A 12870-nucleotide genomic window follows, 5' to 3' on the forward strand; every position below is an offset into this window, starting at 1 on the left:
AACAATCTCCTTGCGTCCGGTGGGATGCTCCTCTGAGACAGCGACGGGAATAGAGGCGACACAGTCTGTGAAGGTGCCGCCTCGGTCGATACAGACACGAATACTGTTCTTGCCTTCTGTTTTTAGCATTTTTTCTCTATGTGGTGCGTTTCTATGGGATGGAATGAGAATATGAATGAGGGCACAGGGAGTGGGATGGGGAAGCAAGGAATGAGCGAAGGATAAATGCGTGCGAAAAGAAGGGATCATTTTAAGTCACATCTCAGTGATCATTCGTGGGAAGACCAGGGAAATCTGCACGGACTTCCACAGTGCGGACAGGCACTGGTACATATATGGGTTCGTCTCCATGTTGATTGATACAATTAAACACCCTGACTCCGAGTCGTTGCTTGCGTTGCAAGGAAGACGCGACCTCCGACTGCGCGGAAACAAAGACACGATCCTAAGCGAGGAGAGTTGAACATCGTCGGGCCAGATGGGTGCCCAAGGATGTCGCTATAGATGATGCCATAGCAAGACTGTTGACGGCGATTAGAGTGCTCCTGTTGCCTCTGCGTGTTGGGTGTGAGTGAAGTGTGACAATGGGAACACTGGGTTCAAATTTGGTGGCGATATCCCAGAACGCGCAAGGTTCAATAATAGGCAAAGACGCCCTGCCCCTTGGAAAGGAAAAAAATTCTCTGTACGTTTATTCAGGACGACGCGCGCTCCACCTTCCTGTAAAGATCGCCTCACAACATCCATCCTACACGATCAATTCTGCGCCCATCAACTATTCGCCGTCGACCCGACTACGAGCCGATAACAAATAAATACAGTCTGGAGAGGACCCGCATAGCTCTGCCCACGGAACAGTGGAATGTCCTGGAATGATTTCCTGCCCGAGCTGGCAGTCAAGCATGAGGTCCTCGAGTCCCTCTATGCTGACATTGGAACCCCAAACGATGAGAAAGTAAAGCAATGTCAGTCGCTCTTCGACAATCTCATGACCGTCGTCAGCCAGCATATCGAAACCGTTGAGCGGGAAAGGACTCGTCGTGTTCAGGAGTGCGAACAAATGATGGACGATATCAGGCGCATGACTGGACTCGTCGGACAAGGCGAAGAGGGGATCACAAAGCTGGCCGAAACATTGCATGGTATGGCTCTATGGGATCGACACTCACTACTTAGAGAGGAGTATGCATACATATTTGAGGTGAGTTCTGCTTCCACGTCGCACCACTTGTTATGATCTTTTGAGCGTTTCAGACGCCACTTGATGGCGGTGTCAGCTAATGTAGGAAAATGTCGCTCCGCCATAGCATTACAATCAAAAGCTGGAAGAAATTAGGGCACTCCATCGGGAACTATCGGGATACGCAACTGTTCTTGGACCAACGTACGTTCAGCCTGGGCCTTATCCAGAGGAAGGTGCGGCGGTGACCTTTGACGTTATCCAACAGTTCTCGGACAACATTGACGCATGTCAAAGGGAGCAGGTAGGATGTCTTTACCTGGCCTCCTAACTTCATATGGATGCTATATCAGGATAATTCAGACTAACGCATGTTACCTGTCTGCTCTTTATAATTTTAGAAGCGGCGCATTGGGGTCGTCGAGAGTGCGATCGTTACCATAAAACACCTCTGGAATGAACTTGGACTGACAGCACAGGATGGATTCGAGCGAGAGATTATCGATTCTGATCAAGGAGATATTCCTATCTCAGACGACGCTATGAGACGGCTGGAAATGAAACAAGCTATGGTAATGCAGATGGAATTGCAATATCGATCGCTCGTGCACACTGATGATATGCATACTGATCTTCTACCCTATCCATATCATAGTTGGAAGACGAACGATCCAAACGGGAAACTCTTGTTAAGGATCATATGTCAACGATCACCTCTCTTTGGGACAAACTGAGGATCGAAGAAGATGAACGCGAGGAGTTTCTCACTGCTCATGTCGGGCTGACTATGGATGTGATCCGAGGCGTAAGTGGTACTTGAAGCCTGTGGACATTGTGCTCATTAGTCTCATCAGGTCGTAGCCATCATTAATGATCTGTTCTATATTTCGTTGCTTAGTACAAGGCGGAGATGAGCAGGTTGGAGAAACTGAAGAGTCAAAAGTTAGAGGATTTTATTATGGAGGAAAGAGATGCTCTAGATGAGCTATGGGACAAATTGTATTACTCATCGGATCAACGCCAGGATTTTTCACCGTTCTTTGACGAGGATTTCACGGATGAAAATCTCGCGCTCCATGAGGCCGAGGTTGCACGCCTAAAGCAGGAGGTCCAGGATAATGAGCATATATTGCACGCAATTGAGCAGTATAGGGCAATGCTGGACGATATCAGGAACTTCGAGATCAGCTCTATGGATGCACAGCGACTCTTCCATCGTGATCCCGGTCGCCTACTCCGTGAAGAAAAGTTCCGCAATCGGATAGCCCGAGAATTCCCCAAGGTCGAATCAGAGTTAGAAAATGCGTTATACGAGTGGCAGCAGAACAAAGGACGACCTTTCTTAGTGTATGGCGAGGAGTACATCAACACCATGAAGCAGCACGCACAAGAGGCACGAGAAGGCAAAGAGAATGAGAGACTCTGGAGGGTAAGGCGTCCAAGACCTTGACTTGTCGCATTCAATACGTGGTCGAGGAGAAGCTATTCTAATTTGCGTTTTATTCAAATATCTGAACATACAGGAACAACGGAAGCAATTGATGTTGCAGAGGGATCTGCGGTATGGCTCTAAGAACCCAAAGAAGGTCGCACCGCAATCGCCTCACCCACGGCATATTTCTACAAGCCTTATTCCTTCAATTGATCCACCTGCTACCAGCGTATCGCTCCCACAGACCCCCACCTCTAAACGGATCGGGATACCAACAAGTCGGCCAGGAACCCCCAGTTCACAACACACTAGGACTATATCGTCGTTCATCTCAGCCATGCCAACTACACCCACGAGAGCACGCTCACAAACACACCAGACAGGTTTAACCTCGGCTATAGGGTCGATCCCATTCCCCTATTCACCTCGGAGCCATCAGGCGCAACGACATTATGCACAAGATGTCAAATATTATTCTAGGAGCGAATCCCCAGCAACAATGTTTTCCTTGACAAAACCTCCCTCAACCCCTACCTCCAAGAACAACGGCATGCGCAGCTCTGGGCCTGCAGCGATGTCGACAACCAGAGAACAAGTCAGACGGAGCAATTCTGTAATCTCAGTTTCATCCGCCACAACTGAAACCCAGGCAGAGCCCTCGACGCCAACGCGGCCTCGAATCAACCACCCTATCAGTTTCGATCTCACTCGATCCTCTATTCAAGAAGAAGACGAAGTGCTGCTTTTATCGCCACGACGACTCAAGAGGACTGCAGCTGATCTCTCCTCACCGTCGCATACACCATCTGGATCGACAAGAATTCGCCGTCAGGATCACAGGAGGAAGTCAAGAAGCCTCTCGCCTCAGGCAGAGATTTCCTCCGCAAAGAGTCGACTTCAAACAATGGAGTCTCCATTTGTGTTGAAGACTGCAGACAGACTGGGCCCCGCACAGCTAGCCGCAAAGGGGGCAGAGCAAGGAAATCGGTTCCTGAAACAGCTTCTAAGAGCAGCAGATGAGCAAGACGATGATATTGATGACGAAATGATGGGCATCGAGGACGATAGCATAGAAGAGGAGGACAGCGTTATTGAACTCGATCGATCTGAGGCTGAAAAGATCTTTTCGACTCCACGGAGGGCCGTGGAGGTCGTGGAGGTTCAGGATGGCCAGGATTATGAAAGTGATGGCTGGGAGACTGACAACGACGAATCGCCACGGTCAAGGAAACAATCAAAGGTCAATGCTCCAGAAGCATCATCGAGCGCCCTACAAACGCAGCATGAAGCGAGTAGAGATTCGTGGAACAGTGATGGCGAGGCTTGTCGAATCGAAAGGATGCCATCGTCTTCTACACCATCCTCCAAGCAGGCGCCGGGATTTGAGATCAAGTCTGGAGGTTGTTGACGTGGCTGTCCAGGCCATTCCTATTTGTGATATCCTACTCTATACTTAATGTTACCAATCTTTTTTCTTTGTGTTTTTTGTCTGCTTCAATCCTGTACATTACGCTTCGTTTTCATGTAAATAAACCTATATTTATCTTGTCTTCTAAGCATTTTATTTCGTTTTCCGGTGCGGTAGAAGCAGCTTTAAGCAGTGGTGGCATGCTTCGCAGCACCACGTTTCATGTTCTCCAGCAAGATGGCACGGATACGGGGCCAATCATCCTCAAAGAGCTCGTATTGCCAGAGAGAGAGCCACTTCTCGGTTGCTTGACACCATACTTCCTCCTTGCGGATATAGGCCATCGGCACACCGCATGTCTCTTCCAGGAACTTGCGCATACCCACATTAGCCTCCGTCGTCTCGTAAAGCAGCTATTGTTTGTCGTCCAGAGGTTGCTCGTTGATTAGTGAAAATGTACATTTTCCGCAGAGATCCTTTTCAAACACAAGAGTTTGTAGTATTACCTTGTGCAACTTCAGATCCTCAAAAAGCCCACGCATGAGCTCGAACAACGCTTCTATGCCATATCCTCCGGACCAATATTTCTTTGAGAGAATGATTCCAACTGTTGCATTGCGATCCTTCATATTGATCATATTAGCGCCCATGACGCCCGCAAGCTCTCCTGTGGACTTGTTGTGGATATAAAATGTCGATCCCCGTTTATCGTTCATGGTCTTGATGTGGTTCTCGCGACGCGCGACTAATTCCTCGGGTTTCCAACCGCCTTGCCATGATTTGGCCATGTACTGGAGGTGGACCATCGTTGCAGGGTCCGAGAGCATAGCGCCCATGGCGGCATCGTCCACAGCCGAGGGTGGGTCAAGTGAGAGACGAGCGGTTTCGACCTTGGAGGTGCTACTGGCGGTATTGTCGGCCATAGTGTGGGAAGAATGAAGAAAACCGAGCTGAAGAAGGTTACATTTTATAAACACTGGAATGTTGTGACACTTTCAATGTCACTCAACGTCAAATTTCTTCTCCCAAAGACTTTTTCACATCCTATCCCGCCACGCATATTAATCCAACTGAACGACCATGTCGGCTATATACACGTACATGGAGAACCTGTTCAAGGAGTCTCACACCCTTCCGACGATCGTTGTCACCGTCGCCTTGGCAATCCTCATCACCCTCTTCCAGGACCAGCGAAAGCAAAGCAAGAAGGAGGACGACAACCAATTAGAAACTACAGACCTTAACAGCCAAGACAAAAAGTCATCCGACGCTGATGCATCCGAGTCCGCTGCGCCGAAACCCAAAGCATTCGCACTTCCCTCTACGTATGTCTTTTGCACTCTTGTTCATTCTGCTTTCTATGAATCAGTCCGTTCATCCCAAATAACCTCCCATTTGGTAAAAAAAACAAATCTTATATGGCACGCTGTAGCCCATTGCCACCACCAAATTGGTCCCGGATCTTCTCACAGGACGAGCTCGCACAGCATGATGGCGCAGCCGATGAGGACAAGCCTATCTATGTAGCCATCAAGGGTACCGTCTTTGATGTCACCACCAAGAAGGCCATGTATGGACCATCGGGCGGATACCATTGCTTCGCAGGAAAGGATGCCTCCAAGGTAAATAAAATGCGCTGCAGAATATTCCGTGGGAAACATGGTTTTGCATTTTGCATGGCTCAAATATGGCCATCCATTAATCACGCCACTGTGTTTAAACAAACAGGCACTCGGAATGAGTTCGCTCAAGGTCGAGGACTGTGTCGCCGACTATAGCGGCTTGGACGAGAAGGAGGTAACGAGCAACTAGAGTTGTCAAAACAGCGAGTGAGGATGACTATTGCTGGTGATGATAGATCATTAATGTCTTTTTTGCTTTTAATCTGAAATAGCGAAAGACCCTGGATGACTGGTACACGTTCTTCGAGAAGCGCTATCCTATTGTTGGCAAAACTGCCGACGCGTAAAGAAATCCAGATCGGTATAGAAAAAAAAAAAGAAAAAAAAAAAGAAAAAAAAAAAGAAATAAATCGGTTCGCGAAGACTTTGGATCTACGTGCTGTGGCTCTTCATTCCTGCTAAGCGGTGATAGAAAGACAGGGGAAATCCATGCGAGGTCAACGCCTTTGACAAATGTATGTGGTTGATGCGCTGTTTTATTCGAGTTCATAGCCCAATTGCTCCTGTTCTTGCGATTTGATCTAAATGGGCTTAATCTAAACGATAGCACATATATGAAGTAGAGACATGAATACTGTGCCTCATCTGTAAAAGAGAACTCTGTGGCCACATCGAAGAAATGAATAGACAGCCTTACCTTCCAATGCAGAGTGATCAATGAGAATACTAGGCACTTGAGGTCCTGCACCAAGTAGTAAAAGACACGGAGACCCTCGGGATCTTCGCTTCCCTGCACATCCACAAGCGAGCCAATCTTGGCGGTCTAGTAGGGTGATGATTAATAGAGAATTGATCCGAAATCAGTAAAAAGTCCTGTATTGTTTTTTATGAGCATTGAAAATTATCCGCGTTCTTGGGTCGCCACTCCTGAAGTGTCCTTTGTCAACCCGATGTACTCTTCGAACCGTGTCCTTGGACATGGTCAGACTGGATCTGTTCCATGCACTTATATTCCTATAACAGCTGACTGGTTACTATAACCATGCCGTCCAGTTCCCTGACATCTCGTATCCTGCAAATGTTCTATTGCCAAAATTCCATTGCCATGATCCTTGCCCATAGCTATCGTAGAATGATCCTGATGGTATTTCGCTGGAACTTTACCTCAAAAGAAACGTGCTCGTTGCCAAGGCGAATCTCGAGCTCCTGCTTTCCGACGACGTTCTTCTTGGGCCACTTCTGATCATCTTCCTTCATCACTTCCGAATCCGCAATGATCCTCTTGAGCTCCTTGATCATCAACGAACTCACAGTCACTGCAACGAGCGATGTTGGTAACAAATAAGAGCATAGAGTGAGTCCATGCATCCCGATGATATTGATTATAGCATAGGATACGGAGTGATACAGGGTACAATAGCACATACTCTCCTTCTTGATCAAAGAGTCGTTCCTGTAGTTGGAGTTGTTGGCATATCGGCAACGTCCGTCAGCGTGGAACTCAAACTCGATGAATTCGTGTCCATATCGGCCCTGGTGACCCGAACTATGGTCAAAGAAATAGTGAATAAAGGTAGATGTCTGAGGGTAAGCATGGATACGCGCTATGTCTGTGTCTTCATGCCTTTGCCTCCTCAATGACCACCATGAGATCCACTCTTTTGAGGTCGTCCTCCTGTTCCATGAGTTTAACTCTGACAAGGCTATCCTGACTTACTAGTATCGCACATAGAATTCCTCGGATGGCATGATGGATGTGTGTACTGTCCGATGAAGTGCTGGAAGGCGGTCGGCTTGACTTTGGGAGAGGAGCTGATTCGATGCTTGCTCAAGAGTCGCTGATGCCCTTACGTTCAAAGGCAGTCTTCGCGCGAAGTGGCCTCCCATGACGTAGTCAGCGAGTGCTTCCGCTTGGAAATCCATTCGAACCAAACCGCGGTCGAGGACATTTTAAGTTTTCTGCATGCCAGTGCAGCGGGACATGACGCACCGATGCAACAAACCGAACCGCAGTTGTATTTTATTTCATCCGCAGCTGTGCATCCTTGGGCTTTGCTCCTCTGATTTGATATAAAAAGGCTCTTTTCTTTCTTCCTTCACCCATTTACCCACTTTCTTCCCCTGGTCATTTACTCTACTCGTTCTTCGTCCAGCATCTCTCTCGATACCTTGTCACATACACCTTTAAACTCTCGTAAAAAAATGCCCTCCATCCGCCTTACACTCGTTAATAATGCAAAGCAGACGCAACGGTCAGCAGTCATTCTCAAAGTAGACGACGTTGGATCTGGCGATCCCATCAATGATATCCTTATCCTAGCTAAGAACAAGTTGCGACTCAAGAAGGCAAAGACCTTGTACCTGAACCATGGAGTCGAATTCACCGATCCAGCCTGGCTGATCAATGGCAAAGTTGCTCAGGATAGGTACTCTCCTCGAAGTCATTGCCAGCTTGAAAAGTATACATTTAGAATGTCTTATTAACGCAACCGGTTTCCTTTCTGCGCGCTCTAGTCTGATCTACGTGTCTTGCGGGGAGGGATATATTGGACAAACTATGGCAGAAGCCGCGCCATCACTAGTACCAGTATCGTCGTCATCGACAGCGGCACAAACAGCTGGCGAGTCGTCAACAACATCCGGCGAGAATGGATCTACCGAGTCCAAAGAAAAAAACGATTCAACTACCGCAGCAGACTCATTGGCCCTTGACGCACTTGTGCTCGACAGTGATATATCTGCAACCATCGCCATCCTCGCCAAGAAGAGCTATATCGACCCGGACGCAAACTCACAACTCAATAGGACAGCAATGTTATCCGGGATGCGTCGAGTCATCGGCCAACCTGACCTCCACCCAGGTAAGGAGAAAAAAACACGACTGTTTGCCTCCTGATGTAAACTTCGCGGTTCAAATCTCGAGCTGACACTTTTTTCCCCGGGAATGTTACTTATGAAATGAAAGGCAATCAATATCCCATTGGAGCAACGTTCATCACCCAAAAACTCATTTATCCAGCCCTGATCGGAAATGATATCGTAAGGATTGTGTATTCACTTTATTTTCAGGCACAAAAGAGATCCATGCCAAGTCAGCTAACAGCAAAGCGCATTGATCTCATACGACTATAGGGGTGTGGAATGGCCGTGTACAAAACACGGCTCTCCTCCAATATCAAACCGCAAAAGATCGTCGACAAACTTCACAACCTCGAAGGACGCTGGAAAGAAGGCGACCCTCACGCCTTCCTCATCTCTCAACTCGGCGAGGAACATTCCGAGACTGGCAAAGCCCATCTTGATCAACTCGGCACCTTGGGCGGTGGAAACCACTTTGCGGAATTCGTTGTGATTGAAAACCGCGTCGATCTCGAACTCTGTGACTCCTTTGGGCTGACCGATGACAAGACCTACCTTATCGTCCACTCTGGCTCTCGAAAGTTTGGCCAAAATGTCCTTGAACTCTCCAACAGTATGCAGACCAAGGCCGAGAAGAAGCATCTTGGTATCGATGCCGATTCCGACGTCGGTCAGACTTATTTGAAGCAGCACGATCTCGCCTGCGCCTGGGCCAAGACCAACCGCGAGCTCATCGCTCATCGCGTGCTTACCCGCCTGAACGCCGAGGAGGACGCGGCAAAAATCCTGGATATCTGGCACAACAACGTCGAACAAAAACTCATCGAGTCCATCGATCCTGAACGACCCTGCTGGGTCCACCGCAAAGGTGCCGCACCCAGTGATCGCGGACTAGTCGTGATCCCGGGCAGTCGCGGTCATTTCTCGTACCTCGTGCTTCCTGAGGGTGATCAGGATAAGAACGGATTCTCGCTCGCGCATGGAGCAGGTCGCTTATTGCCCAGAGCCAAGGCCTTACAGAAACGACCTCAGACATCCAAACAGGCATCAATTTCGGCACTACAGACGACCGAGCTGGGTTCAAGTGTTATCTGTGAAGATACAGATTTGTTGTTTGAGGAGCAGCCGGGTGCTTACAAGGAGATCACAGATATCATTGACGATCTGGGACCGTTTGTCAAGGTCGTGGCTATCCTCCGTCCCATTTGCACGTACAAGATGCGCAAAGAGAATCGCACATAGACACCATAGACACATTATTCTTAATACACAGCGGAGTGCTCAGCGCTCGAACAGCGTTTTTCATTCGTGTGATTAGAACATGGAGTTTTTTTTTTATTGAAGTTTGAAGTTTGTATGATACACGGGGATTGTGGTAGAGAGAATTTGTAGTGTCCGCGTCTAAGCACGGGTCAGCTTTCCGTAGATGTGAAGAGCAAAGACAGAGGCAATGAAGGCCAAGGACAAAACGAGGACAACGACAGGGTCACTAAGCATGAGCAATAAAAACGAAAGATATTAGTCAATTGCTGCTCCCCAAGATCCAACCAATCGGTTGTAGAAGACAGAATAAATGTATGGGCAAAAGAGGTGTGGGATATGTGTGGTCGACGGACACAGTAACACCTCTCCAGCATCTTCGACTGCATATCGCGCCTCCCGATTGAACAATTGCGACCCATTGAAAGCAAAGCAGAGAGTGCACTTACACGCGGAGACCAGGGGAATCGTCCGTGTAGATGCGCATCATTCCAGAGGTGCTGGGACCAGGAGCGCGGGAGGTCTGGCCCTTGGAGGCAGTCGTGCGTCTCCTATTCATTGTGAAAGAAACAAAGAGTTGTTGCCGCTGTTTAGCCTCATCAGATCTTCTAGCTGATCAGGCTCATTCAAAAGACACAGGTTTCCAAGTCGTCGAGAGTCGAGGCATCGGTCCTTAAAGTAAGACTGACAGCCCGGACGCACCTGACAGCGGCAGCGCGGGGAGAGGCACCGGCGGGGTTGGGGGATGGAGCAGAGTCAGACTAAGAAAAGACGAGAGGACAAGAATAGGATGTTAATCATCTTTATCCAGATCTGATCCTGTACTGCGGTTTCACTGCTGAGTAACATGGCTGCTTGAAGGCTCTGCTAGAAATAGTCATTGCCCAAGTTATCGTTCGCAGGCTTGCATACCATTATGAGGAAATGAGGAAGGAGTGAGTGAGTAAAAGGGAAGGATGAAAAAGAAAGTGGATGAAGAACGATGGAACGAATAAAACGCTGCTCGAGGCATGGGCCAATAAGAACGCGCCTTTTCAGTTCCCCTGGGCAATATCTTTCCCGCAGATATTTAAGCACATCTTTTTGTATTCTCCACACATCAGCTTCATCCTTTCTCATCAACTTCACTCTAATAGCGCATCAACCATGGCCAACCTTACAGCCTCCAACTTTGCTGATCGCACTTATCCTGACACCATCTGCCTGTTCGATGTCGACGGCACTCTGACCCCTGCTCGCTTGGTAAAACTCCCCCCTTGGTCGTGTTTCCCCTTCCTGTCCTATATGAACCCCAATTGAACATGCAATTGCTAATACCAAACGAACTTTCTTATCTTTCGCCCCTCACAGGAAATCACAAAGTCCATGGAGGAGACTTTGGTTGAGCTCCGCAAGAAGTGCGTTATCGGTTTCGTCGGCGGATCTGATCTCAGCAAGCAGGTTGAGCAGCTTGGTCCCAATGGTAAGTAAGCGGCCGTATCCATGCCATTCATGTACCTGTATCGGTCTATTTGTTGGAATTCTGTGCTGGACCAATTGATCTTTGACACGTTGAACAATGAAGTCGATCTTTGGGCCACTGCTTCCTGCCGTCCCCCTCTCTCTGTGCTCTAAAATTAAATGTAATAATAGATCGCTAATCTTGGTCGTCCATCTCTCTTTGAAAAATAGTGCTCCAGAACTTTGATTACTGCTTCTCAGAGAATGGTCTGACGGCCTACAAGATGGGTGTCCAGCTCGCCTCTCAGGTAACTGACTCCCACCCTATTCTGACAGATCAAGACCAGTTCGTTTTGTCTTGAGAGAATAAGAAAAAAAAAGAGTCTAACTTTGATGTATCAATGCGATCATAGAGCTTCATTGGTCACTTGGGCGAGGACCGTTACAAGAAGCTGGTCAACTTTGTCCTTCGCTATATTGCCGATATGGATATCCCTGTTAAGCGGTACGTCTTAGGGGGAAAAAAAAAAAACGCCTGTTCGCGCAGAATGTATTCTCCAGTCTATGATTCTTCTTGCCTTCTTTTCGGTTTAGCTGACATTCTACACATTTTCGCTTTCTACAGTGGTACGTTTATCGAGTTCCGCAACGGAATGATCAACATTTCTCCCATCGGACGAAACTGTAGCCATCCCGAGCGTAACGAGTTCGAGAGGTTCGATTTGGTATGTATACTGCCCTTCAATCACGACTATCGAGAAAGGACCGATCGTATATGGTCTGATATGTCTTCGATCTACTAACACTCTAATAACCATATGGATCAATAGGAGCACAAATTGCGCGAGAAGTTTGTCGCTGCTCTCCAGAATGAGTTCCCCGACTACGGCCTCACCTACTCCATCGGTACGCAGCCACGAAACAAAATAGCACAACGAAAAGAAAGAGCATATACATCAGAACCAAATACTAACGGTGCTCTTAACAAACTTGCCTGAATTCTGAATTTGCAGGTGGCCAGATCTCGTTCGATGTCTTCCCAACTGGATGGGACAAGACCTACTGCCTCCGCCACATCGAGCACGAGAACTTCAAGACGGTCCACTTCTTTGGTGACAAGACCTTCAAGGGCGGCAATGACTATGAAATCTACAGCGACTCGCGTGTTACCGGTCACGCTGTCAACAGCCCCCTAGATACTGAGAGGATCTTGAAGGAACTTTTCTTCTAAAGTACATACATAACTTCAACCATAGACACCACCACTTCCAATGTAATCTTCCGCTTTTTTAAAAAAAAAATATACTTCTCATCTCTTTGCTTGAAAGAAGGGCCGTAGACTTGTCATATCCGCGTATCATTTGAGATTTTCAAAAAACTGAAAGTGTGCGTTCTTCAAAACAATTCGGTTTTCTATGCAAATATGATATTATTTATTCATCTGAAAAAGACGCGTAAAATAGTACGCATCGTGTAACATCCATACTGGCTCGCTATAAAAACCCAACATTACTCTTCCGTCTGATCAAGAATGAAGGTCCATACTTCTGATACCCCGTCTTCATAACTATCACCTTCTCGGACGCTGAAGGTGACTTCATAGTTACATCTCCGATCTGCATCGATAGCTGACGGTTTGGACGGCGCAACCACCTTGGTTTTAGAACCC

The 12870-nt window shown here is 47.7% G+C and overlaps 7 protein-coding genes across 7 annotated transcripts; 4 read left to right on the top strand and 3 right to left on the bottom strand.

Moving 5' to 3' along the window:
• The first annotated feature begins 617 nt into the window (after positions 1-617).
• Positions 618-4127, top strand: BC939DRAFT_465276 (microtubule associated protein-domain-containing protein). The gene is made up of 6 exons (XM_051557483.1): positions 618-1201; positions 1308-1484; positions 1582-1752; positions 1836-1985; positions 2079-2609; positions 2704-4127. Exons 1-6 carry the CDS (start codon positions 863-865, stop codon positions 4018-4020), a joined length of 2685 nt encoding a protein of 894 aa, XP_051407670.1. The 5' UTR covers positions 618-862; the 3' UTR covers positions 4021-4127.
• Positions 4128-5032, bottom strand: BC939DRAFT_465280 (acyl-CoA N-acyltransferase). The gene is made up of 2 exons (XM_051557484.1): positions 4527-5032; positions 4128-4433 (listed from the first exon to the last, which is right to left on the bottom strand). Exons 1-2 carry the CDS (start codon positions 4941-4943, stop codon positions 4206-4208), a joined length of 645 nt encoding a protein of 214 aa, XP_051407671.1. The 5' UTR covers positions 4944-5032; the 3' UTR covers positions 4128-4205.
• BC939DRAFT_465284 (cytochrome b5-like heme/steroid binding domain-containing protein) lies at positions 5033-6052 on the top strand. The gene is made up of 3 exons (XM_051557485.1): positions 5033-5642; positions 5749-5817; positions 5915-6052. The coding sequence occupies exons 1-3, from the start codon at positions 5439-5441 to the stop codon at positions 5987-5989; spliced, it is 348 nt and encodes a 115-aa protein (XP_051407672.1). The 5' UTR covers positions 5033-5438; the 3' UTR covers positions 5990-6052.
• On the bottom strand, positions 6010-7460 carry BC939DRAFT_465288 (Mago nashi protein). The gene is made up of 5 exons (XM_051557486.1): positions 7360-7460; positions 7070-7188; positions 6807-6958; positions 6340-6465; positions 6010-6238 (listed from the first exon to the last, which is right to left on the bottom strand). Exons 1-5 carry the CDS (start codon positions 7389-7391, stop codon positions 6224-6226), a joined length of 444 nt encoding a protein of 147 aa, XP_051407673.1. The 5' UTR covers positions 7392-7460; the 3' UTR covers positions 6010-6223.
• Positions 7461-7844: 384 nt separating this feature from the next.
• BC939DRAFT_507219 (tRNA-splicing ligase RtcB-domain-containing protein) lies at positions 7845-9743 on the top strand (the record flags this gene model as incomplete). Its single annotated transcript, XM_051560863.1, has 4 exons — positions 7845-8068; positions 8157-8503; positions 8608-8681; positions 8775-9743. 4 exons carry the CDS (start codon positions 7845-7847, stop codon positions 9741-9743), a joined length of 1614 nt encoding a protein of 537 aa, XP_051407674.1.
• Positions 9744-9809: 66 nt separating this feature from the next.
• On the bottom strand, positions 9810-10523 carry BC939DRAFT_465292 (Sec61beta family-domain-containing protein). Its single transcript, XM_051557487.1, has 2 exons — positions 10211-10523; positions 9810-9990 (listed from the first exon to the last, which is right to left on the bottom strand). Exons 1-2 carry the CDS (start codon positions 10318-10320, stop codon positions 9903-9905), a joined length of 198 nt encoding a protein of 65 aa, XP_051407675.1. The 5' UTR covers positions 10321-10523; the 3' UTR covers positions 9810-9902.
• Positions 10490-12556, top strand: BC939DRAFT_465299 (eukaryotic phosphomannomutase-domain-containing protein). Its single transcript, XM_051557488.1, has 8 exons — positions 10490-10522; positions 10674-11003; positions 11112-11223; positions 11433-11509; positions 11615-11706; positions 11827-11926; positions 12032-12107; positions 12215-12556. The coding sequence occupies exons 2-8, from the start codon at positions 10734-10736 to the stop codon at positions 12430-12432; spliced, it is 945 nt and encodes a 314-aa protein (XP_051407676.1). The 5' UTR covers positions 10490-10522; positions 10674-10733; the 3' UTR covers positions 12433-12556.
• Positions 12557-12870: the final 314 nt, after the last annotated feature.

The sequence above is a fragment of the Gamsiella multidivaricata genome (assembly GCF_025024155.1).
Source record: "Gamsiella multidivaricata strain RSA 2152 chromosome Unknown BC939scaffold_89, whole genome shotgun sequence".
NCBI lineage: Eukaryota > Fungi > Mortierellomycota > Mortierellomycetes > Mortierellales > Mortierellaceae > Gamsiella > Gamsiella multidivaricata.

Coding starts and splice junctions, on each gene's coding strand:
- BC939DRAFT_465276 (XM_051557483.1), top strand. CDS start 863: ATGTCCTGGAATGATTTCCTGCCCGAGCTGGCAGTCAAGCATGAGGTC. Junction 1,986..2,078: donor CTATGGATGTGATCCGAGGC/GTAAGTGGTACT, acceptor TTCGTTGCTTAG/TACAAGGCGGAGATGAGCAG. Junction 2,610..2,703: donor AGAATGAGAGACTCTGGAGG/GTAAGGCGTCCA, acceptor CTGAACATACAG/GAACAACGGAAGCAATTGAT.
- BC939DRAFT_465280 (XM_051557484.1), bottom strand. CDS start 4,943: ATGGCCGACAATACCGCCAGTAGCACCTCCAAGGTCGAAACCGCTCGT. Junction 4,434..4,526: donor AGGATCTGAAGTTGCACAAG/GTAATACTACAA, acceptor GACAAACAATAG/CTGCTTTACGAGACGACGGA.
- BC939DRAFT_465284 (XM_051557485.1), top strand. CDS start 5,439: ATGGCACGCTGTAGCCCATTGCCACCACCAAATTGGTCCCGGATCTTC. Junction 5,643..5,748: donor CAGGAAAGGATGCCTCCAAG/GTAAATAAAATG, acceptor TTAAACAAACAG/GCACTCGGAATGAGTTCGCT. Junction 5,818..5,914: donor GCGGCTTGGACGAGAAGGAG/GTAACGAGCAAC, acceptor AATCTGAAATAG/CGAAAGACCCTGGATGACTG.
- BC939DRAFT_465288 (XM_051557486.1), bottom strand. CDS start 7,391: ATGCCATCCGAGGAATTCTATGTGCGATACTA. Junction 6,959..7,069: donor CTCTTTGATCAAGAAGGAGA/GTATGTGCTATT, acceptor CGCTCGTTGCAG/TGACTGTGAGTTCGTTGATG. Junction 6,466..6,806: donor ACGAGCACGTTTCTTTTGAG/GTAAAGTTCCAG, acceptor TCACCCTACTAG/ACCGCCAAGATTGGCTCGCT.
- BC939DRAFT_465292 (XM_051557487.1), bottom strand. CDS start 10,320: ATGAATAGGAGACGCACGACTGCCTCCAAGGGCCAGACCTCCCGCGCT. Junction 9,991..10,210: donor GATTCCCCTGGTCTCCGCGT/GTAAGTGCACTC, acceptor GCTCATGCTTAG/TGACCCTGTCGTTGTCCTCG.
- BC939DRAFT_465299 (XM_051557488.1), top strand. CDS start 10,734: ATGAAGAACGATGGAACGAATAAAACGCTGCTCGAGGCATGGGCCAAT. Junction 11,004..11,111: donor CTCTGACCCCTGCTCGCTTG/GTAAAACTCCCC, acceptor CGCCCCTCACAG/GAAATCACAAAGTCCATGGA. Junction 11,927..12,031: donor AGTTCGAGAGGTTCGATTTG/GTATGTATACTG, acceptor ATGGATCAATAG/GAGCACAAATTGCGCGAGAA.